Source organism: Gouania willdenowi, chromosome 2 (genome assembly GCF_900634775.1).
Source record: "Gouania willdenowi chromosome 2, fGouWil2.1, whole genome shotgun sequence".
In the NCBI taxonomy this organism is placed as follows: domain Eukaryota; kingdom Metazoa; phylum Chordata; class Actinopteri; order Blenniiformes; family Gobiesocidae; genus Gouania; species Gouania willdenowi.
This window is the reverse complement of record NC_041045.1, coordinates 11,596,391-11,620,044: the sequence shown is the minus strand read 5'-3', so window position 1 is coordinate 11,620,044 and position 23,654 is coordinate 11,596,391. Positions and strand designations below refer to the sequence as shown.

The 23,654-nt window shown below is 37.3% G+C and overlaps 1 protein-coding gene across 1 annotated transcript in view; it reads right to left on the bottom strand.

The window, feature by feature from the left end:
- Positions 1 to 23,654, bottom strand: part of LOC114476221 (interleukin-1 receptor accessory protein-like 1) — a 316,582-nt gene that overhangs the window by 203,173 nt on the left and 89,755 nt on the right. The window contains exon 4 of the mRNA XM_028467582.1: positions 1,977 to 2,163. Coding sequence (XP_028323383.1) covers positions 1,977 to 2,163 — 187 coding nt within the window. The remainder of the gene's footprint in view (positions 1 to 1,976; positions 2,164 to 23,654) is intronic.

Genomic DNA, 23,654 nt, shown 5'->3' with positions numbered 1-23,654 from the left:
TAAATCCTTGATTAAAATAAAAAAAAGGTGGTGAAATGGATTTTTAAAAACCACAACAAATTGGTTGAAAGTTGCAAATTAGAGTGGGCAACAACTGAGAGAAAACGTGGTAAAAAGGGTTCAAAGTGCCAATATTGGCTTAAAAGTGGCAGAGAAAAAAAAAAACAGACGAACAAATAGTTTAAACTGGCAAATAATGATCATGATTCATGACAAATGGTGGTGGTGGTTAAATTGGCAAAAAATAAGCATGAAATATGGTGAAAACTGGTTAAAACTGACAATAATGGGTGTGAAAAGTGGTGAAAAGGGTTTATAAGCGCTGAAAATGTGCAGAAAAGGCATTGAAATGTGATGGCGAACTGTCAGAAATGGGAGTAATGTAGCGCAAATGCATTAAAAGGTGCCAAAAAGTGATGAAAACAGGTTCAAATATGGTTAGTTTGGTGTAGTCACAGAAAAAGGGTAAAAAATAAGCAAAAATGCTGCTTCTTATTTCATTCAACGCTGCTGTTTTTCATTGATCTAATGACAGATTTGCTCCCCCAAAAAAGAGCATCTGTAGGTTACTGTGATGCAGCCTCCGACATTTCAATCAGAATGTGTGGAACAGTCGTTAAACGCAGCGTTTGATTGATTCTGTGGCCACGTGTCGATTAATGCAGCTCCATTTAATGAATTCTTCTTCTAGATAAGCTGAGCAGCTCCTGTGTGAGACGTCTGACTGGGATGGAAAGTCAATGGGACCTTAAAGGTGCAGTCTGCAACTCTTATAAAAGTAACTTTTTGTCATATTTGCTAAAGCTGTCACTATGTAAGGACAGCCTTACATCAAACTAGTAGTTTGTGTGAAAAAAACAGTCTCATCGAGTCCCCCCTGCTGCTCCTGCAGCCTTTGGCAGATAGCCAGAATGCACCGGACTGAGCAAAAAGAACCAATCAGAGCCAGGATTGTGTTTGATGGACTGTCTGACAGCTGTGGCTCACAGGCCCCGCCCCTTTCCCAGAGCTAGAGCGCCATTTTTTTCAATTACATTACACTAGAACTCTGTGGTGCATGTGTTGTTCATGTGTGTGTGCAGCAGCCTTCGTGTGAGCTGCTGTACGTGACACTGTGTTGTTGCTGCTGCTGCTAGAATGGTGTGTGCACATAGAGAGAGAGAGAAGTGCTGCAGTAATATGCTTTTAACAGTGCATGTTATATTACTGTGATGTTGTTGTCGGACTAACGTTAGCTTTTTAGCTCCTCTGAGGGAGGGACTTTGGAAAGTTTGGAGGCAGGGCAAAAGAGCAGCGGGGAGGGAGATGGAGAAAGGGATCTGAGAGCTGCGGACTGCACCTTTAAGTTTTGTATTTATTTCTCCTAATTTATTTCCATTTTCATTATTTTCATTTTCATGTTTCACAGGAAATGTTCACGTTTTACCAGCCACTAACGTCTTTAAATAATCGTAAAAGATGTAACATGTTGGTCAAATTCAACCATTATGTAATATTTTACCAAAATCCACTTTGTGTGTGTTTGTTTTTAAACATATCTTATCACAGGGATGTCAACTACCTTTGGTTCAGGGGTTTAATTAATAAAGAAATTCTGATTGATCTTAATTTGACCACAAATTTTAGGCGGGAAAACAAGTAATTTCTTTTAAATTTCATTGATATATGTGACAATTTTTTTAATTGCGGTAAATTATGAGAAAAAAATTCTGGAAAATGTAGTCCTTTGAAAAATTTGAGGTTTAAAATGACTGCAGTCATGTGATAAAAGCCCAAATATTGTGGAGTTTCATTGAATTAGTGTATTTATAAGAACTGAGAGATCTACAACTTAATTATTTCGTAATTTACAGAATATTTTGTGTTTTTTTTCTGTCTTTTTTTACACTTTCTCCCACGGACCGAAATGGATGGCCAAAAGGGCTGGATTTGGCCCCCGTGCCTTGAGTTTGACATGTCTTTCTCACACCCTTCACCTTGTACCAGATGATTTCTGGCTCCGCCCCCGGCTGTACGTAATCCTCGATGCCAGGGCACGTGATGTCTTTGCTCTTGCTAAGCTCCGCCTTCTCGAAAAACCTCATTTTGGAGTTGTAGCAGAGGTCAGTGTCGTTCTCCGCCACCGTGAGGGACATGGACACCTTCATACAGTACGTGGAGTTCCTGCAAAAAAGACAAAAACATCAATGAATCCCTCAGGTAAACAGTGTGTTAAAAGTCCACTTAGAAACTAACTAAACATTGCCAACGGTCATTTTGTTATTTCCTGTAATTTCATATGTTTCTTTTGTATTTCTTTAGGTATTTTGCATATTTTCATTGTCATTTTGTAAGTTTTTCTGGTATTTTTGTTTAATTTGGTCGTCATTTTTGCATAGTGCTGTAATTCTGTATGTTTGTGTGCTTTCGTTGACATTTTGCGTATTTTTACTGATATTTTTCAAGTCGTTTTGTGTATTTTTGTAGAGGTTTAGTGTGTTTTTTATAAATTTTGTATGTTTTCATAGGCATTTTGTGTATTTTAACGTTATTTTTGTTAATTCTGGGAGTAATTTAATTTAAGTTATTAGGAATGAAATGTAATTTCATTGACATTTTTCAAATTTTTACTGATTTTTTCTAGTCGTTTTGTATATTTTTGTAGAGGCTTAGTGTATTTTCCCAAATTTTGTAAATTTTCTTAGTTATTTTATGTATTTTGCTGTCATTTTGCGTATTTTACCATTATTTTTTGTAAGTTATTAGGAATGTTGCATGTTTCTAGGCATTTTATATATGTTCCATTATTTTTGTTAATTCTGGTAGTCATTTTGTGTATTTTTCCATAACGCTGTATATTTTCATGGGCATTTTGTGTATTTTGTTGTCTTTTTGTATAATTTCCTGTTATTTTTGTGAATTCAGATCGTCATTTTATAAGTTATTAAGAACGAAATGTAATTTCATTGACATTTTTCAAATTTTTACTGATTTTTTCAAGTCGTTTTGTATATTTTTGTTGAGGTTTAGTGTAGTTTCCCAAAATGTGTATATTTTCTTAGGCATTTTGTGTATTTTTCTGTTATTTTTATTAATTCTGGGAGTATTTCTAGGCATTTTAAGTATTTTTGGGTAATTCTGTTTATTTTTCCATTATTTTTGTTAATTCTGGTAGTCTTTTTGTGTATTTTGTTGTCTTTTTATATATTTTCCTGTTATTTTTATGTCATTTTATAAGTTATTAGGAATTAAATGTACTTTCATTGACATTTTTCATATTTTTACTATTTTTTTCTAGTCATTTTGTGTTTACTGTATTTTCCCAAATTTTGTATATTTTCATAGGCATTTTGCTGTTATTTTGTGCATTTTACCATTATTTTTGTTAATTCTAGCAGTCATTTTTGTAAGTTATTAGGAATTTTGTGTATTTTCATTGTTATTTTCAATATTTTCACTGACATTTTTGCCGTATATTTTTGTGTTTTTTGTTATTTCTGTTAATTTTGTAGTCATATTGTGTATTCCTGTAAAGGTTTTGTGTGTTTTTCTTTAATTTTGTATATTTCCAGACATTTAAAGTATTTTTTTGTAATTTTTTCCATTATTTTTGTTAATTCTGGTAGTCATTTTGTGTATTTTTCAGTAATTTTGTATATTTTTGTAGGCATTTTGTGTATTGTGTCGTCTTCTTGTATAATTTTCTGTTATTTTTATTAATTCTGGTAGTTGTTTATTAAGTTATTAGGAACCACAAAGTAATAACGGTTGTTTACACAGATTCTATCAATTCTTTCTAAAAGGTGGTAACAACAGGTTTCTGATTTCCCAGAGCAAAGCACACATCACACACATTGAAGACACACGAGCAGATAATTGCAACAATCAATGTGCTGTAACTTGTCAGGCAGCGTAAAAGAATAAAAAAACATCATAACAGAAGAGAAAAAGGTGTGAAATGTAATATTTGGAGTTACATGCTTGCCTGGGCTCAGATACGATGTGAGGTTTTCATCTACAAATAGGGTTGAAACATTAATATTTTACTACTTGATCTAGTTGTGGATCCTCGCTAATGTTTCCCACACAGGCTCATGTGTAGATTAACAATTTTGTCATAGTTGTGTGTATTTTTGTTATCTTTTTGTGATTTTTTTCTGTAATTTTATCATTTTTTTTAGGCAACTTCACTTTATTTTTTAGAAAAAAAATTTTATATTATTTTTGTGAATTCTGGTAGTCATTTTATAAGTTAATAGGAATTGTGTGTACTTTCGTTGACATCCGTAATGTTATATATTTTTCATTAACTTGTACATTTTCTTAGACATTTTGTAGTCAATTTGTATATTTTTAGTGACATTTTTGTTGTTGTTTTGTGTGTTTTTGTTATGTTTTTGTGATTTTTCCTGTCATTTTCTATTTTTAAGGCATCTTCAGTATTTCCATGTAATTTTGTATATTTTAACATTATTTTTGTGAATTCTGGTCATCATTTTATACGTTATTAGGAATTGTGTACTTTTGTTGACATTTTGCATGTTTTCACTTACATTTTTGTTGTAGTTTTGTGTATTTTTGTTATGCTTTTGTGTATTTTTCAGTATTTTCTTTGTAATGTTATATTTTTCATGAATTTTGTACATTTTCTTTGACATTTTGTGCATTTTGTAAATTTTTCTGTTATTTTTGTTCATTCTAAATGTAATTTTGTAAGTTATTAGGAATTTTTTGTTGTCGTTTTGTGTATTTTTGTCAACTTTTTGTGATTTTTCTGTATTTCTCTATTTTTCTCTGTTATTTTGCAATTCGTTTGATTTTGTTTTAAATGTTGCGTCTCCAGTGATGAATCCAGGTCAGTTAAAACCTTGACTTGGCAGCAGCGTTTAGTGAAACTCTCGTGGCAGATTTTCTAAATAAAGCTGGTTACACAAATGGAAAAAGCAGGCAAACAATTACAAAATATGCTAAATCCGTACATAATTACAAAGTATTAGCTGTGTCGCGGATTAGCAAAGTGTGCGTCTGCAAACAACCCCCACCACTGGCCCTTAGGATGCACTAACCTCCTCCCTGTACAGTAAGTTCTGTTTTCAGAAGAATGGATGGATGTAAATGGGGACATGATGGGAGAGATTATCCTCGACTATACCTGTAGCAGACGAACACCTGTGCAAATAAGATCCCACGAGTCCTTTATGTTCAACATTCTGGGAAACACAGATAGTGAGAAGGAGAGAGTGGTGCACACTATTGATCGATGACGTTTGCCAACACTTTGTCCTACAACGTCTTTCCAACCTTCCACATCCATCACCACGGTGTTTGATCTCCACCCGTTAAAGGGATCCTCCACTCTTTTTAACCAATCTGGCCTAAAGTCTTCTAAATGTACTTATTAGTAGATCGATGCGTAACAAAACACATTATTATGCACTATTTGTTTTACAACCTTTTAAAAAATGGGACTACGTAACAGTTTTAAAACACGGGTTTCTCAACCTTGGGGTCAGATCCCCTTTTGGGGTTACAAAACACTGGGAGGGGGTCGCCAGATGCCTTCAAAAAAAAACTTATTTTTTTGGACAATTTGAGCCCATTTTTGCTTATTTTTACCTTTCTTCTGCAACTACACCAAACTTTAAATTTTTTTTGGCTCCTTTTAGTGCCTTTTTGCTACATTACGCCCATTTCTGCCACTTCTCCATGTGTGTGACAACATCAATCAAGTGATTTCAAGATGGAGGAACACAGGCTCTAAAACTGTGAAGTAGTCCCAAATAAAATGAATATAGTGCAAAATAATGCTTTTTTTTTTTTAAACATAGATCTCCAAATAGTTACATTTCAACGACAGTGGAGGATCCATTTAAAGGGGCAGTGTTATGAAAAAAATTACTTTTAAATGCTTTTGCTGCAGTGATATACATTCCTTTAGCGTCATTCAGAGGGTCAAAGTTGAAAAAGTTCTGTTTCCTTCCTCCCTGGAGTCAGCTCCAAATGGGCGAGTTGGATTGTTCCCCCATTATGACGTCATAAGGTGGAACCTCCTCCTCCTGACAATCCAGACTCCTCCTACCCAATAAAAATGTGAGCTCCTCCCTCTCAAGCTACCTCACAGCTAAAACAAACACTGCGGTTTAATATCGAATATACATTATACTTAATTGTCATATATGTAAAGCTGCATACACAAAAGGAAGCAGTTCCATTTTTAGTAGCCGTTACATCACTTCATATCACCTTTGACCTGAGCTGATGTGTTTGTGACCCAATGCGATGCAGCGGTTGGACAAAACAAATGATTATCACCATTCCTGTGAGGACAAGAAAGTGACTCAGCAACTTAACACTCCGGTGAGTGTTTGAAACGGCTGCTTGACTCCGCTGCTGCTATGCTGTGATAAACACACACCCTGATGCAGCGCTAAGGACTCACAATCACAATAGTCGCTTAAATAGTCATGAGTTTTACTATAAAGTGCAGTTTTTTGGCTGAAAACAATAACAAGAGTGTGTGGATCGCAAAAGAAAATCGCTCTACAAGAGCGAGGCATGAAGTCTGCGTCTATAGACACGCCCACTCATGAATATGCATTCAGGCCCCAAAACAACCAGGCTAGTTTGGGGAAATAAACCTCAAATACTATGTTTTTGGGCTTCTTTGAGCAAATGGAGCATAATACTGGACTTTGCTGAGGGATACATGGAGACAACTTGAGACATAAAATGTCATTCTGCGCATGCTAATTCTAAATAATTAAATATAATAAAACTAAAAACTGAGAGCAGCAGTGGCTTTGACTCCACTACTGTTCCACCTGATATTAAATAACAGGCCGTGGAATTGATTGTGAAGCCTTTTTGCAGTATCCAGGGCACCTGTGGGGGAAATTAATGAGCTAACTTAATGAATCTCTTAATTACAATAACTCCCTCTGATAAATTAGATGATCAAACGCTTGCTGATTATTCACAACAGCCGATTGTTGCTTCTCGTCAATAGAAATAAACGTCACGGGGGGGTCAAAGGGTCTCTGTGTCGATACCGGTTGATGAAATAAACCCCCCAGTGGGTAATTATCCCAAGGAGATTTAGTACAACGTGCTGACCTGCGCCGCATAAATAACAATCTTATCTTCAGGGTGTCATTAGCATTTAAATAGAGATGAGTAAGGTTTACCTCAGACAAAATACTAAACAATCTAACTAAGTTCTTGCAAAATAAATCAATCCTTGTATTTAGGACTGAGCAATATGGACCAAAATTTGTGTATATTTGTGTAGTAATTTTTTGTATTCTTGTCTTTTTCCCTAATTCTGCATATTTTTAATCTCATGTTTTGTTGAGATTACTAAAAATGTTTATGTTTTTATGTAATTTTGTTGCATTTGTGAGTATTTTCCTGGAATTTTGTGTTTTTTTTGGAGTAATTTTGTGTCTTTCTGGAATTGTTTTGAATATTTTTCTGATATGTTTTGTGGTTTTGTGTAATTTTCTGTAATTGTGTATGTTTTACGAGTCATTTTGTGTCTTTCTGGAAATGTTTTGAATATTTTTCTGATATGTTTTGTGGTTTTGTGTAATTTTCTGTAATTGTGTATGTTTTACGAGTCATTTTGTGTCTTTCTGGAATTGTTTTGAATATTTTTCTGTGTATTTTTGTTGTCATTTTGTATATTTTTGAACTGGTTTTGTGTATTCGTGTTGTCTTTTTGTGTATTTTTGTTGTCATTTTGTATATTTTTGAACGTTTGTGTAGTCATTTTGTGTATTCTTGTCTTTTTTAGTATTTTTCCCTAATTCTGCATATTTTTAATCTCATGTTTTGTTGATATTACTAGAAATGTTTATGTTTTTATGTAATTGTGTTGCATTTGTGACTGTTTTCCTGGAATTTTGTGGGTTTTTGGAGTAATTTTGTGTCTTTCTGGAATTGTTTTGAATATTTTTCTGATATTTTTTTGCTGCTTTGTGAATTTTTCTGTAATGGTGTATGTTTTAGGAGTCATTGTGTGTCTTTCTGAAATTGTTTCGAATATTTTTCTGTGTTGTCGTTTTGTGTATTTTTGTTGTCGTTTTGTAAATTTGTGTCGTAATTTTTTGTTTTCTTGTCTTTTCCAATTTTGAGTAATTCTTACTATCATGTTTTGATTATAATACTATACATTTTTATGTTTTTATGTAATTTTCTGTAATGTTGTGTTTCTGTGTATTTTTGTGTGTTTTTCTGACTGGAAATAAGATAGGCCGATGTCCCAGCTTGAAAGTGGCCCATCGATAATGTTGGATAAAATGTTTTAATATGTTGTTATTGCAAACTTTCAGTCAAAAAAACACGAGTTAGAAGTTTGTGTCCAGCAGCACGAAAAAATGCAGAAAATCGTGTTGGCACACACGAATATAAAAACATTTCCTTTCCGTGACAGTTTGAGGTTTCTACTACTACAAAGTTACATTTGTAACATTTCTCCTTAGTTTTATATAATCCCTGAGCTCTCTCTTTATCATCTGCTACTAGAGTGTTTTACTCTGGACCTTTGCCATTACAACAAGCTGCAGATTTAATCTGCCCTTGTGGATTTTTACTGAACCGTTTCAAACAATAAGTGACAGCCATTTTCACTGAACACTGTTCCAGTTTGAAAAATTCATGTCCTTTGTTTCGCTGCAGTACCTTTTATAAAAAAAATAGTTTTCCTCTTTTGTTTCCATTTGCGATGCTGCAATGCTTTAGGGCTGACCTTGCTGCTTTGTTCACTAAGGTATAAATGCAATGTAGATTTATCTCCTGACCACATAGATAAATCAATAAATAAATAGATCAAAACACATAGAGCTCATTGTGCCGTATGATACATCCAACTGTTATTCTCGTAAAAGCACAAAGGAATCCAAGATATGTGACGAGAATAGAAAACAATGACTTTAAAATGAGTTTTTAGCACCATAGTAGGCTATATAATCACCTTAAAGATGTAAACCATTGTTTTATTCAGAAATAAAATGGGTTAAAAGTGGAAAAGAACACAAAAAGTGGTAAAAAAAAGGGATCAAAGTGTCAATATTTGAAAAAAATTAGTAAGAAGATGAGAAGATTAGTAAGTAAAAATTGTTTGAACTGGCAAATAATGGGCGTGACAAATGGTGAAGAGGTTAAAAGTGACAATAATGGGTCAACAGATGTAATATTAGGTGGGAAAGTGGTGGAAAGGGTTTACAAGTGCAGAAAATGCATTGAAATTCGATGGATAAGTGGCAGAAATGTGAGTAATGTAGCAAAAAGAAAGAAAAAAATGGCAAAAAAAGTGATAAAAAAAAGGTTAAAATATTGCAAGTTTGGTGTAGTTGCAGAAAAAGGGAAAAACAATAAGAAAAATGGGCTCCAAATTATTCTTCGTTTATTTCCAGCTCCTTGAGAAATCCCTCAGCTATGAAGCGAGAGTAAAACATTTACTACAGCAGTGACTTTCCTTCCTGGGAACCCACGAGGCATCACTCACCCTCACCTGGAATTATTTCACAGTTGTCTCTGTGAGTGTAAACTATAGAATGTTCACACACAATAACCTCCATCACGTGTTGTCACACTGTTGTGTCAGCCTTCACTCGTCCACTATATGAGATAGAAGAGAGCCAGTTACCCTAAATCACTGTTTTACCCTCCCTCTGTTATTTATGGCCAGAGCGAAGGTCACAATAAGCTGTGGGAAGACTGGTTCTCTACCTGTGGCGCCGGCTCATAACTCACCTGCCAAATGCAGCACCAGGCCTGGGATGATTTAGCACCGCAGCTCCCACAATCTGACTGTTGGCCAACTTGTTCCTACTTAGCCTCTGTCTCACATCCTGGCATTTGTCTGCTAAGCTGGAGCAGAGCAGTCCTTCCTCTCTCTCTGTCCCCGTTATCAGTCGTTCCTTTTCTAGCTCGTCTTGTATTACATGATGATTCCTCACGAAGGAGCTCTAACCACTGAACTGTGCATATTCGCAATGCGCCATAACCACTCAGATGTTGCCAAAAAGAAAAAGGAAGAAAGACATGACAGAAAACGCATATAATGACAAAACAAATACACAAAGATCCAAAAATCCTTGGCAGAAATTAAGTAATTCACATCTCGGTTTGTTATTTACCGATTTTTTTTATGAAAAAAAAAAAAAAATGTTGGGTTGGTTACTTAATTACTCCACTGAATTTCATCGGATCGGATCGGAAGTTCGTATTTCATCGCGATTTTTCTCTAAAAACATTGCGTGTCCAACCATGTGGAATCTACTGTATGGTTATTACTGGGAATAGAAAGTTCTTCCACTGATCAAGATCAGTTATGGTAATTTAAACACCTGAATTTTGGAAAAAATACTGAAGTATCACAATGTTGGCTTTCAGAAGGAGGTTTTTCAGACGTTTTCCTTATCAAAACGTATCGCAAAAGCTCAACGGAAACACAAGAAAGAAAGAAAGAAAGAAAGCAAGAAAGAAAAAGAAAGAAAAAGGATATAAACATCTCTCATCATTGGCAAAATTGAAAAAATTCACATCTCGGTTCAGAATTTTTATGAACTTTGACTCAGTTATGTCGGGTTAGTTACTGAATTACTCCACATCCGGATCGGATAGGAGCTGCGCATTACGTCGTGATTTTTCTCTAAAAACATTGCGTGTCCAAACATGTGGAATCTACTGCATGGTTATTAATGGGAATAGTAAGTTCTTCCACCCTTTAAAGTGTGAATGATGATGGAATCATCATTAAAATCAGTTATGCAGATAACTGACAATAGCTGCATTTCCATTACCCTTGGACATGTGCAAAATCTAAATATTGCAATAAAAACTGGTAACGGAAACACCTGATTTTTGGAGGAAAAAAAAAAAATATATATTGCACATAAAAAAATATATTTATATATATTATATATTCCGTATCGAAATGTATCGCAAAAGCTCAACGAAAACACTTGAATGAAAAGACGAAAGAAAGAAAGAACATACTTGTATCTCTCGTCATTGGCAAAGTTTAAAAAATCACATCTCAGTTCGTAATTGACAGATTTTTATGAAATTTTTCTCAGTTATGTCGGGTTGGTTACTGAATTACTCCACATTCGGAACGGATAGAAATTAAGCATTTCATCGCGATGTTTCTTCAAAAAAAAATGCGGGTGTCCAAACATTTTGGAGCTACTGTATGGTTGTTGAAGAGCATTTTAGGAATATCGCTTTTATTTCGCGATAAAAATGTAATGGAAACACAGCTAAAGATTTGGTGGCCATCTTGAAAAATGGCTGTCACATTTTAGTCCCAGAAGCACAAAAGTAAATTCAATGGTGACTGCACTTTACCTTTTTATACCCAAATACGTACTTTTCTCCAAATAGCCACCATGTGTGATTCCTAAAAAGCTTGAACTGTTATCAAAAATAATTTCGGAAAAGTTTTGGTAAAGAATAAAAAAACGTACGCAACACACTTTTCATTTGAAACATTACATGGCGGCCATCTTGTTCTCAAAATTTCAATCAGGAATGCTTTTGGTAAAGAAAGAAAACTAAAACTGCTGGTGGCTGCTTATACAGGAAGGTAAACATCGTATGGCCGCCATCTTGGAAAATGCCCACCATGTTCTGAAAATCTACTTTTCCGTCAACATTTCTGCAAGATTTCATGCTCATATCATCAAACGGACGATTTTAAGAGCCCCATCCATCACCTCCATGACACATTCAAGATTCGCCAACTGTGTTAAAACCAAGTTCTTACGTCTACTTCACACGGATTGAAGTAGATTTCCTCTGAAGTCTTCCTCAATCCACATGCACAAACAACTAAATCTAATTCTGGAAAAAGACCGAGTCATGCATGGAGAGCCGCGTCTCAAACTGACAACAGCACTACTCAGGCATTACTCAGTGGTTTTCTCTTCTCCGGTGCCTTCAGGGACCTCAATTTCCATTTCCACCAAAACAACTGCAACTCATATTTATGCTGGAAACCTGATTTCACAACAAGCGTAAACATTATGTCTCCACTGTATTCTCTTCGAACCCTGTCGTGACCTTTTTTTATTGGTCCCCAGGCCCAGCTGTGTGTAATGTATAAGGATATATTCTAATATGTGTAGCAAAGCATGTATTCCCCTGTTTGAATGGGATGCAGTATTAGAGAATACATGCAAATTAGACATTCACCAGGGATGAAAACATTTTCTGATAGATGTTACATTTTGGGTTTAGAGAAAGTGAAGAAACTTTGTCTAGAAGATGAAGGTTTACCATAAAGTCCTGAGTAAGCTGGAAACTTTAATTTAGCTCATACGTGTAGATTTTATTTGTTCTTGGGGTTAGAACCCCATTTGGTAAACAATTTGAGCCCATGTCTGCTTTTTTTTTTTTTTTTTTTTTTTTAAACCATATTTTAAGTTAACCGATTTTTATCACTTATTATTTTGCTCCATTTAATGCATTTTTGCTCCATTACTCCCATTTCTGCCACTTCTCCATCATATTTCAATGCCTTTTCTGCACATTTTGTCTACTTTTAAACCCTTTCCACCACTTTTCCACTTCATGTCACCTATTTTGACCCATTTTTGTCACTTTTAACCGTTTTTCATCATATTTCATGACCATTTTTTTTTTACCACTTTTCATGTGGTTTTTAAAATTCCATTTCACCACTTTTGGTCCCTTTTAACCCATTTTATTTCAAACTAAAACAAGGAATTACATCTTTAAGATGACTATGAAGCACAAAATAAAGTTCCCGCCACTTTTGCATCCAATTTTAATGCATTTTTTGCACATTTTTTCCATTTTCAAGACATTTTCAGCACTTATAAACCCTTTCCACCACTTTTCCACACCTAATGTTGCACATGTTTACTGATTATTGTCACTTTTAACCTCTTTTCTGTTGTGTCTTTGTTTATTTGGTTTGTGTTAACTCTCGTCTGTGTTTCAGGGATTCCTGTTTGTGGCTCCACCCCTCAGTGATGTCTGTGTGCTTGGCTGGTGAATGATTAGCTCCCTCGTGTTTTCACCCAGGTGTGGCCCATTCCCAATCAGGCCTCCTCCACTATTTAGCTGAGTGTCTGGACACAGTATGGCTGTGGGATCATTGTGTGTGTATGATGTCAGGTTAGTTGTCGCCTTCCGTGTTTCTGGTCTTGCTCCCTGTTCCTACTCCCCTGTTTTTGGATTTAAGTTTGGATTTTGGATTTTGGATTTTGAAATAAACATGGACTGGTTCCAAGAATGGTATTCCTGCATCCTGCCTCCATCTTTCCCTGCATTTGGGTCCTCACCAACAGCTCATCGTGACACTTTTCACCATATTTCATGCTTTTTTTGTGCCGATTTAACCACATTCACAAATTGTCATGCACAATATTTTTTCTTGTTGAATGGGTCTAGCATGTGTTGAGCTCTCGCGAAGTAATTTAGCATGAATTCAACGTTTATTTATTCCGAAATCCCATCTGAAGCACATAAATTCGATTTCTGTAAGTTTGATAGCAGTAAGATCAGAAGACGCAAATAGGGAACGATGCCGAAACTTGGAAAACTTTGAAACAAAAAATCATAGGCCCTGCTTATTTGGTCTCAAAGACTCAAAAGAAGATTCAAATCAACTTCTATAATTCATTGAGAGGCCTATAGCGGCCCATATGTGTCATGTCAGATTAGCTCCCTGACTTTTTATGAAATCTTTATAAAGTTTTCCTGTTGGAACCGTTCTTCTCTCCCTCCTTTTGATTTTGCTGAGCCGTGTGCGTTTCCCATCGTCTCCGTTTGATTGACAGCAGAAGTATTGCAGATGTCCAGGCGGAAAAAAAAGGAGGAGGGGTGTGATACGAGATAGAGACCGCGGGTTGGAAAGGTTGGTTCTGGAGCCAAAGAGATTGTGCTTGGGGAATGCTATTTCTGACATTTGTCTGGCAGATAAAAAAAAAATATATATATATATAAAAAAAAAAACACCATCAGATATGAGGAAGAGAAGGTCAGTGGCCCTGCAATCTGATAGCAAGGGCTCGACATCATGTTTGATGACTTCCTGAGATCGGCGTGGAGCAGGGTGGACGGAGCTGGACACGTGGGGGGAACTGAACACATGCTATCGGTCAGGATGGAAAGTGGGTTTTAGGATGGTGAGAACCCCCAAAAAACAAAAAAACACAACAAATTCACTAGAATATTTGCATTTCCTGAAGAAAAGGCACGTGAGGATGAAGTTGCTAGCCTGCGTCACCCTGCATTAGCATTAGCATTAACATTAACTAGTATTAGCTATCAAGTTGTTACTTTTAAGTTAAATAATAGCGATTCAAATTCAGTTTCTGGTGGCAAAAAATTGCAGCCAATGAAAAGTGGTGGAAAGCGTTTGTACCGTAAATGATGACAATGTATTGAAAGCAAAACAAATGTCCAGAAAATTCGATGGAGAAGTGGCAGAAATGGGAGTAATGTAGCAAAAATGCATAAAAAGGAGCAAAAATAGGGCAGGTTTGGTGGAGTTGCAGAAAAAGAGTTAAAAAAAAAAAAAAAAAAAAAAGCAAAAATGGGCTCAAATTGTTAAAGAAAATATTCTTAGTTTCTTGAAGGCATCTGGTGACCCCCTTCCAGTGACTCGCAACCCCAAGGTTGAGAACCCCTCTATTACCTGATAGGAAGACGCAACGTCTGACGTATTTGTGATCCCTAAAGACTCGTACGTGGTTGCTTGTTGTCAATAAAACAGCTCAGAAAGATATGAAACAAGGTACGTCGTGTTAAGGACAGTAAAACTTCAATGCGCCATTATTGGAAAAAAAAAAAAAAAAAAAATTATTTCAATATCCAACATAAAACAAAGGTCCCCAAGCAATTTCTCAAAGTCTCAGGTCTACGGGAAATGCCATTTGAATTCCTCCACGCTTCAGTGAGCTTCCATTCCATAGTAAAATTGCTGAATAGGTGGAAAAGGTGGTCAACAAGCGGAGCTCGGCGAGTTTCGGTTCAATACAAATCCGAGATTATTCAAAGGAAATGACTTTAGCAGCAAAGATATCTAGCATATATAGTCCTATAAACAGTAGCATCTTCCTTTTCTTTCTTTGGGAATTGTTCTACTGCACTGAGACTCATTTAACAGAAACGCTATAGGTGATTGTCTATAACAGGTTCTCAACCTCGTGGTTAGGACCCCATTTGGGGTCGTGATACACTGGGAGGGGGTCGTCAGATTCCTCCAAGAAACTAAGAATACTTATTCAACAATTTGAGCCCATTTTTTTTTACCTTTTCTCTGAAACTACACCAAACTTGTCCTATTTTCACCTATTTTCATCACTTTTTCTTGCCATATTTTTGCTCCTTTTAATGCATTTTTGCTACATTACTCCCATTTCTGGAACTTCTCCATCAAATCTCAATGCTGTTCCTGCATTGTTTTTTCCACTTTCAAGACATTTCCAGCACCTATAAACCATTTCCACCACTTTTTTACAGCTAACGTCGCATATGTTGACCCGTTATTGTCACTTTTAACCTCTTTTCACCAAATGTCATGCTTATTTTTGCCAATTTAAACACATTCACAATTTTTGATGCCCAAATTTTTCTAGTTTAAACTAATTTTACCGACATTTTGAAATTGCATTACCCACAATTTGCAACTTCTTACCAATTTCTGTGGTTTTTAAAATCCTATTTCACCACCTTTTCCAACATTTTTGGCCACTTTTAACCCATTTTTAGGGATGTCCCGATACAACTTTTTCATTTCCGATATGATACCGATATTGCAGCCCCACCCCATCTATATTATATATTATAGATGGCCCTGTCTCCCCATGACTGTTCTTCAATGTTCATGTCTGTGTTGAACCACCTTCAGGTACAGTGGGGGTCCCTGGTCTCTGGGACCTTTATTTTGAAGGGTCGCGGGCTGAAAAGGTTGAGAACCACTGCTCTATAACGCAAACACCAGCCTAGCCTCATATTTTATACATCATCTATAACTCATGGTGGCACACAGTGTCCCTGCTGCTCCTTATTCTAAGGCCTCTGATTGGCTGTGACAGCTTGGGCTGGATCAATTGGACGGGCCGTGACTGCATCTGAATGACAAAGTGTTCCAGACGAGCTCGTTGTCACTGTCACCTCCTGAGAGATCACCACTGACTCCTGCCTGGGAATACTAATACAGTCAACACGGGACGGTTAGAGTGTGTGTGTGTGTCGTCTCTCCACGTGGACATGCAGGAAAGCCATTAATAAGTCCAGGAATGACGGCACCGCGCCAACAAACGATAAGGAAAGGTCAAAGATGAGAAAATATCCACCTGTGCCGCTGCTGTCCATAATCTGACACTGCAATAATCCCACTAATTCATAGTGTGTGGATGCTACACCTGTTCTTTCAATGAGCGAGGAAATGTGTGTGTGTGTGTTTTCAAGTGTTTTTTCAAATATAGAGCGTGACATTTAGAAATGACATTTAAACTACAGTTGCAACACGTGAGTCACGGTTTGAGGTTTTTTTTTTTTTTTTTCCACCCACAGTAATCAAAACTTCTGCAGACAAAAAAAACAAAGCTTCACATTTAGGTATTTGAGATAAACTTTCATTTGTAGCAGCGAGCTAAACTATGCTAAGCTAAGATAAGGTACGCTAACATAATAATTTCTACATAACATCAGGCTGGTCCTTTAAAATCTTTGTGCTACAACTGAGAATTAAATCAATGAATCATAAAACCTATAATGTATCATATAAACCTGAAGATATACAAAGCACAAGCTGTCACTAGTAGTGTTTATGCTAACAAAAGTAATGTATTTTAAGTCTACAAGTACTACTAGTAACTAGTAGATGATTTTGCGTGACTAATAATACTAATGCCACAAAAAAAAAAGTGTTTTTAGTCTACTTGTAGTACTAGTAGACCTAATGCAAATGAAGTAGGAGGGATTAGAATCAAATCCAACTCCCTGACTGGTTGGAATACTTTCAAAAGCCAATTGAATTTACAATGAATTAACTTTCCACGCCCTTTTATTAGCATAAAACGCTTACTAATGACACCTTTTGCTTCACTAATGAAGTCTACTTGCGCACTAGTAAACCTAAGTTGTGAGCACAAAAGTGGCAACAATGGTTTTTCATAATTAAATGACCGAAATCTACAAATAAATAAATAAATGAACCTGCGCTCGTTTAGCACAGACTTTCAAAAACGGCCGTATGTCTCCACGGAAACACTGTTCCAAAACGAAAACGGTTTTCGGAAGTATGTTGGTCAGTCTGTTTGTGTGTGTGTGTACACGATTGTACACTGATGACCTCACTGTTGATGACATCATCAGTGTTCTAAAACAATGTTTGACAGGAGTTCCGCAGTGTGGAGGGGAACAATATGCATATATATATCTATATATTTTGTTTTGGTAGCCAGAACATCACCAAAATTGAACCAGCTGTTCATTGGCCCATTATCAACATTTCCTGAAAATTTCATTCAAATCTGTTCATAACTTTTCAAGTTATCGTGTACACAATCACAAACAAACAAAAACAAACTGAACAACATACTTTCAAAAACCGTTTCCGTTTTGTGTTTAAGAACTTTTACCAAACGGTTTATGGCGGTACCAGCACAGAGATATTATTTTCTAAGTGAAGGGATGATTTTCTATTTCATAGAAAATATTAAGAACACATTAAATAAAGGAACGCGCTGTACTCCTGAAACAAACATATGGATCCAAACGTGGATGTAGATATATGAGTAAAGTGCATAGGGTTCATCTGGTCCCTGAAGGAACGCAACATTCATCAGATGAACATCAGAGTCCATCTGTGCATTTAAAAAATATAGATATATAAACATACAGCAGAGGAATGCTCGTCACATGCAGATGAAAAACCCTGCAGTGAGAGAGCTCCCTGCTCGCTACTTTTTAAAGTCATCACTATAGGATGACCTCACCTACTTACACTTAATTTAATTAAACCTGCCAAGGAAAGTCTTGATAGGATTTGTTTTGATGGTCCAATCTTCAGACTAATCCACTCCGAAATGCACCATCCATCCACCCATGCTGAGGGAAGATATGCGGAGGTGCCGCCGCGATAATTACAATATCTACTCTGCGTCACATGGTTAGCCATTAACGGGTTAGCTTTAACTCAGCTGTCAGTGCAGCATTAGCATCTCTGAGAGCTTTACCGCTTCGATGCAGGACGTTTGCTCCCAGTTTAATGCATAACGTGTCACCGTACAGTAAGTGACACATCCCACTGCTGCAGATGTGTGTGTTTTTTTTTCTTCTTCTTTGCTCCACATACAACGAAGCCCCCGAGGGTATTTCATCCCAAACAGCTGAGCGCTGACCTCAATCTGACACACGTCTCTGTTTCCTGCTGCCTTCCCATCCAATATGAATATACGACCACCTCCCCCTGCACATGTGTGTGTAACGCACATAGACGTGTGTGTGTGTGTGTGTGTGTGTGTGATTATGTTAAACCAAGAGGAGCGAATGAAGGGGGCGGGCATGCTGAGGATGTTGAGTATGAGCAGCACGTGCTAGCACTGGCCTGTGAGTTCATAGTCGTGGTTCTTAGTCCCAGGTGAGCAGAACGCTGACATGTTCAGTTGGTCTTGGTCATGTGCGTGTGTGCGTGTGTGTGTGTGTCTGCGCACACTCTGAGTGCAGCTGAGCAACGACGCAATGATGTGACAAGCACAGACATATGGATGAGAGAGCGTTGAGATGGAAGGAAAGACAAGCTGCACCACAGGAAGTGTCCTGCCACTGTTGTTTTCGTCAACGACAGAATTATTTCATTGATGAACCTTTTTGTTTAATAACGATAACAAGACGGGAACGAGCTAAACATGGTTCTTTAATGACTAAAACATGACGAGACATGGTTGAGTTTTCGTTGACATGGCGATAGTGGGTGTGGCCTGTCAGATGTCTGTCAAAAGTAGTGGTGGGACTAGATAAAAAAAAATGCAAATGATTCTCCTTTATGACTGAATTCACGAAAACAATAAATGAGCTTAAACAACAAAATAGTGTTTATTATTTCCATCACTGAGTGCTAACATAATGAATAAATAATAACATAATGATTTCATTGTTCACAAAGCATAAACTTAAATTTAACAAAGCTATAATCATGCTTTTCAGGTTTTTTGTAAACTTTTTAAAACAAACGTGTGTTTGTGTATTAAAATAATGATGCTATCTGTAGCAGCGCTTCTAGCCACGCCCACATCATCTACCACAGAGCGTGGTCGACTGTTCACTACAATCATTTATCCACAGACTTTGTTCATTTGTCACTGTCCGAGTGCTAGCTGTTCGTGCTAGCTGTTCGTGCTAGCTGTCCATGCTAGGTGTTTGTTAGCTGTCCGTGCAAGCTGTCCGTACTAACTGTCAGTGCTGGTTGTCTGTGCTAGTTGTCTGTGCTAGCTGTCCGTGCTAGGTGTCTGTTAGCTGTCCGTGCTAGCTGTCTGTGCTAGCGTTCGTGCTAGTTGTCCGAGCTAGCCGTCCGTGCTAGTCGCCCGTGCTAGCTGTTCGTGCTAGCTGTCCGTGCTAGTTGTCTGTGCTAGCCGTCCATGCTAGCTGTCTGTACTAACTGCTCGCGCTAGCCGTCCGCGCTAGTCGTCCGTGCTAGTCGTCCGTGCTAGTCGTCCGTGCTAGCTGTCTGTGCTAGCTGTCCGAGCTAGCTGTCCGAGCTAGCTGTCTGTAGTAACTGTCCGCGCTAGCTGTCCGCGCTTGTCATTCGTGCTTGCCGACCGTGCTAGCTGTCTGGGCTAGTTGTCTGTGCTATTGTCTGTGCTAGCTGTCCGAGCTAGCTGTCCGTATTAACTGTCCGCACTAGGTGTCCGCGCTAGGTGTCCGCGGTAGGTGTCCGTGCTAGCTGTCTGTGCTAGCTGTCTGTGCTAGCTGTCTGTTACAACTTAAATTAACAACAATGAAGCAACAACGTTTTCTCCTCAGGTTCTTACGTAGCGTGTGCATCAGTGTTGTGGGTAAACTGGAAACTCGTAAAATGAAATAGGTTTGTCCATAAGACACATGCCGTGTTGTAAGTGTCATCCGAACATACTACTCATACTAAGTGTGAAGTCTAAATTAGTATGTAGTGCGTTCACGTTAGATAGTATGAACAAATTGAGTACGCAAGAAATACCTGGATGTGCACTGTATGCGGTCATCTTTTTTAAGTTTGCACGGTGTGCACACTAGTCATACTCAACCGTCCCATGATGCATTGCGAGCGGAATGTAAAATGGTCCTGGGATCAGCTTTGAGCTAAAAATCAAACAACCCCTTTTCAAAATAAAAGCATCTCTTCTTGTCTTCCATTAGTTTTGAAGTTAACAAGAAGTATTGGAGGATTGGAAGAATACTTCAGTGGGAACACTCATGATTCTCATCATATGTATAGCATATAGTAGGCAGTGGATAGTATGTTCCATAAGACAAAAAGTAAAAGGCTGCCAAAAATGACACTGTGTCCTGCAAATGTTCAAATAAAAAAAGAAAGAAGGAAAACTCTAAAGCCATTAGCGACCTCTCCTTTAATTAAGACTCTCGTAGAAATGGGATGATTGAAAATTGGAAGTAAGTGTGTTTATCTGCACCCAGTCGGCCAATGTTTCTGCTGCTTTTCAACGCTCCTCACTGCATTTACTAGAAACCGCGGCCACACAAAGATAAGCAGACGCGTCCCTGCAGAGCTGTGCTATTGTACTTTATGAAACCCGAGCTGACCACAAAGCAGCGGAGACCACCGGAGCCAGAACCTGGAGCTAAAAGTGACAGAACGCCATTGGTGGAGAGCAACGCGGGATGTGTAGGAACATCAGGAGCTTTTGTATTCATTTCTGAACCAAACGCACTTCAAACCATGGGGATTTCTTTTGTTTCTTTGACAAACACGTCAATTATGTAACGTATTTTCAGCCGTTTCCTAAATCAGGGGTTCTCAACTTGCCACATTTGCCACATGACTCTCATTTCTGCCACTTCTCCATCACATTTCAATGCCATTTATTCACCACTTAAAAACCCTTTCTACCACTTTTTCCATCTAATGTCACATAAGTTGACCAATTATTGTCAATTTTAACCTCTTTTTACCGTATTTCATGTTGTTTTTTTGCCTATTTAACCACATTCACGATTTGTCACACCAATGATTTGCCAGTTTAAACCAATATTGACACTTTTTACTACTTTTTCCCTTTGGCCATTCAAATGTGCAACTTTGAACCAATTTCTGTGTTTTTAAAAAATCCCATGTCACCACCTTTTCCACCATTTTTGCTTATTTTGATCATTTTTCTGCAACGACACCAAACTTGCCATATTTTAACCTATTTTCATCACTTTTTGTTGCCATATTTTGGCTCTTTTTAACGCATTTTACTCCAATTTCTGCCACTTTCAATGCCTTTTCTGCACATTTTTTACACTTTCAAGGCATTTTTGGCACTTATAAACTCTTTCCACCACTTTTCCACTTAATGTCACATATGTCGACCCATTCTTGTCACTTTTAACCTCTTTTCACCATATTTCATGCTTATTTTTAGCCAATTTAACCACATTCACAGTTTGTCATCCCCATTATTTGCCAGTTTTAAGTAATTGTTCCTACTTTTTAAATTACATTAACCCAACTCCTGCTCCTCCCCTTATTTCTGCCAATATCGACACTTTGAACCACTTTTTTGGTCGATTTTCTGCCGCTTCTATATCAAATTTCAATGTCTTTTCTGCAGATTTTTCCACTTTCAAGACATTTTTGGTTTCAAAATCCCATTTCACCACCTTTCTCACCATTTTATTTCCAATTAGAACAACTATTTACATCTTTATGATGACTATATACTATGGCCCTAATAATAATGGACTTCTTCAATGTTCATCTCTGTGTTCAACCACCTTCAGCTACAGTGGGGTCTCTGGAACCTTTATTTTGGGGGTCACAGGCTGAAAAGGTTGAGTACTCGAGCTTCTTTGTCCTAAAGAAAAGCTTGTTTAGGTGTTTTTCTTTTCGTGAGCGCAGGCTTTAAAATCACTGTCACACAGAGAACCCCGAGGCGAGACTTTTGAAGTTCCTCAGCAGTCACGCGCATCGTTCTCAGATACACAAGTCTCTATCAATATTTGCTCTGAGACAATAACATCGAGGGAGTTCATAGTAGCTGGAATTGGATTGTTGTAGCGTGCTCGAGTATGAAATCTACCCAGTGAGAGATGATTTATTGTTGGGGCTGTGATTCATTTGTTCCAGCGCTGAGCACTCAGATTCCCCTGGACCCTTCACGTCTCACACAGGGAAGGATCCTCAGCTACACACTCTGCTAATCCACTTTGTGATATGTTAGCATAATGCGAGGGCTGTTCCTCTATTACAGTGGTTCTCAACCTATTTTTTCAGCCCACGACCGCCAAAATAAAGGTTCCAGAGCCTGGAGGTCTGAATAATATCCACTGATACCCAGGAAATATATTGATATTATTTGGCCTATAGTATATAGTCATCTTAAATATGTAAACCCATGTTTTAATCAGAAATAAAATATTCTAAAAGTGAACAAAAATGGAAAAATCAGTAAAAAGGATCAGTGTCAATATTGGCTGAAAAGTAGCAGAAAAAAATTAGTTTCAACTGGTAAATAAAGGGCATGAAAAATCGTGAATGTGGTTAAATTGGCTAAAATAAGCATGAAATGTGGTGAAAAGAGGTTAAAAGTCTGACAATCATGGGTCAACATATGTGACATTAGGTGGAAAAGTGGTGGGAATGTCTTGAAAGTGGAAGAAATGTGCAGAAAAGGCATTGAAATTTGATGAATGTCAGATATGGGAGTAATGTAGCAAAAATAAATTAAAAGGAGCAAAAATATGGCAAGAAACAGCGATAAAAATAGGTAAAAATAAGGCAGGTTTGGTGTAGTTGCAGAAAAAGCAGGAAAAAAGCAAAAATGGGGGACTGAGTGACTCGTCAAATTGGACAAATTCAATTGCTGCCGTTTTCAACACGTTGTCATCATGAAGTGTAAAATGGAGACAATGGGAACCAGAGGACGGAGCTGTAACCATCCTCAGGTTAATGGCTTTAAACGCTATAGCTTCAGTGTGATCACTGCACTCGTGCTTTAGAGTGGTTTCTCTTTAATCTCTGACACTGACTCTATGAAGACAGGCCAACTGGGGGTGGGGGTGTGGGGGTTCCTAACTGAGCACCAGCTGTGCACGTAGCACCTGCTTCATAGACTAAAATGTGTTGGAATAAAACCAGCAAACATACACGTGATATGACGTGTAGTCAGAGAGCCGCGGGTATTTGATGAGAAGCATCTGGAATCTGAACTTTAATAGTATTTACTTCCTGAATGTAGGACTGAAGCTTCAACAGCTTGAGCTTTTCTAAGGAATTATTGCCACAGAGAGAAGGAATATTTTTAAAAAAATAGTCACTTTTAATGGATATCATTTATTGAAATTCATTGAATTTTTAAAAATAAAAAAAAATAAAAATTGGGTGAAATTTTCACAAAAAAAATGTCCAGGCCCGATACTTTTTAACATGTAGTTTTCCAGGAAAAAGATTACCCACCAAAATATGTGTATTTGAGCCCATTTTACCCTTT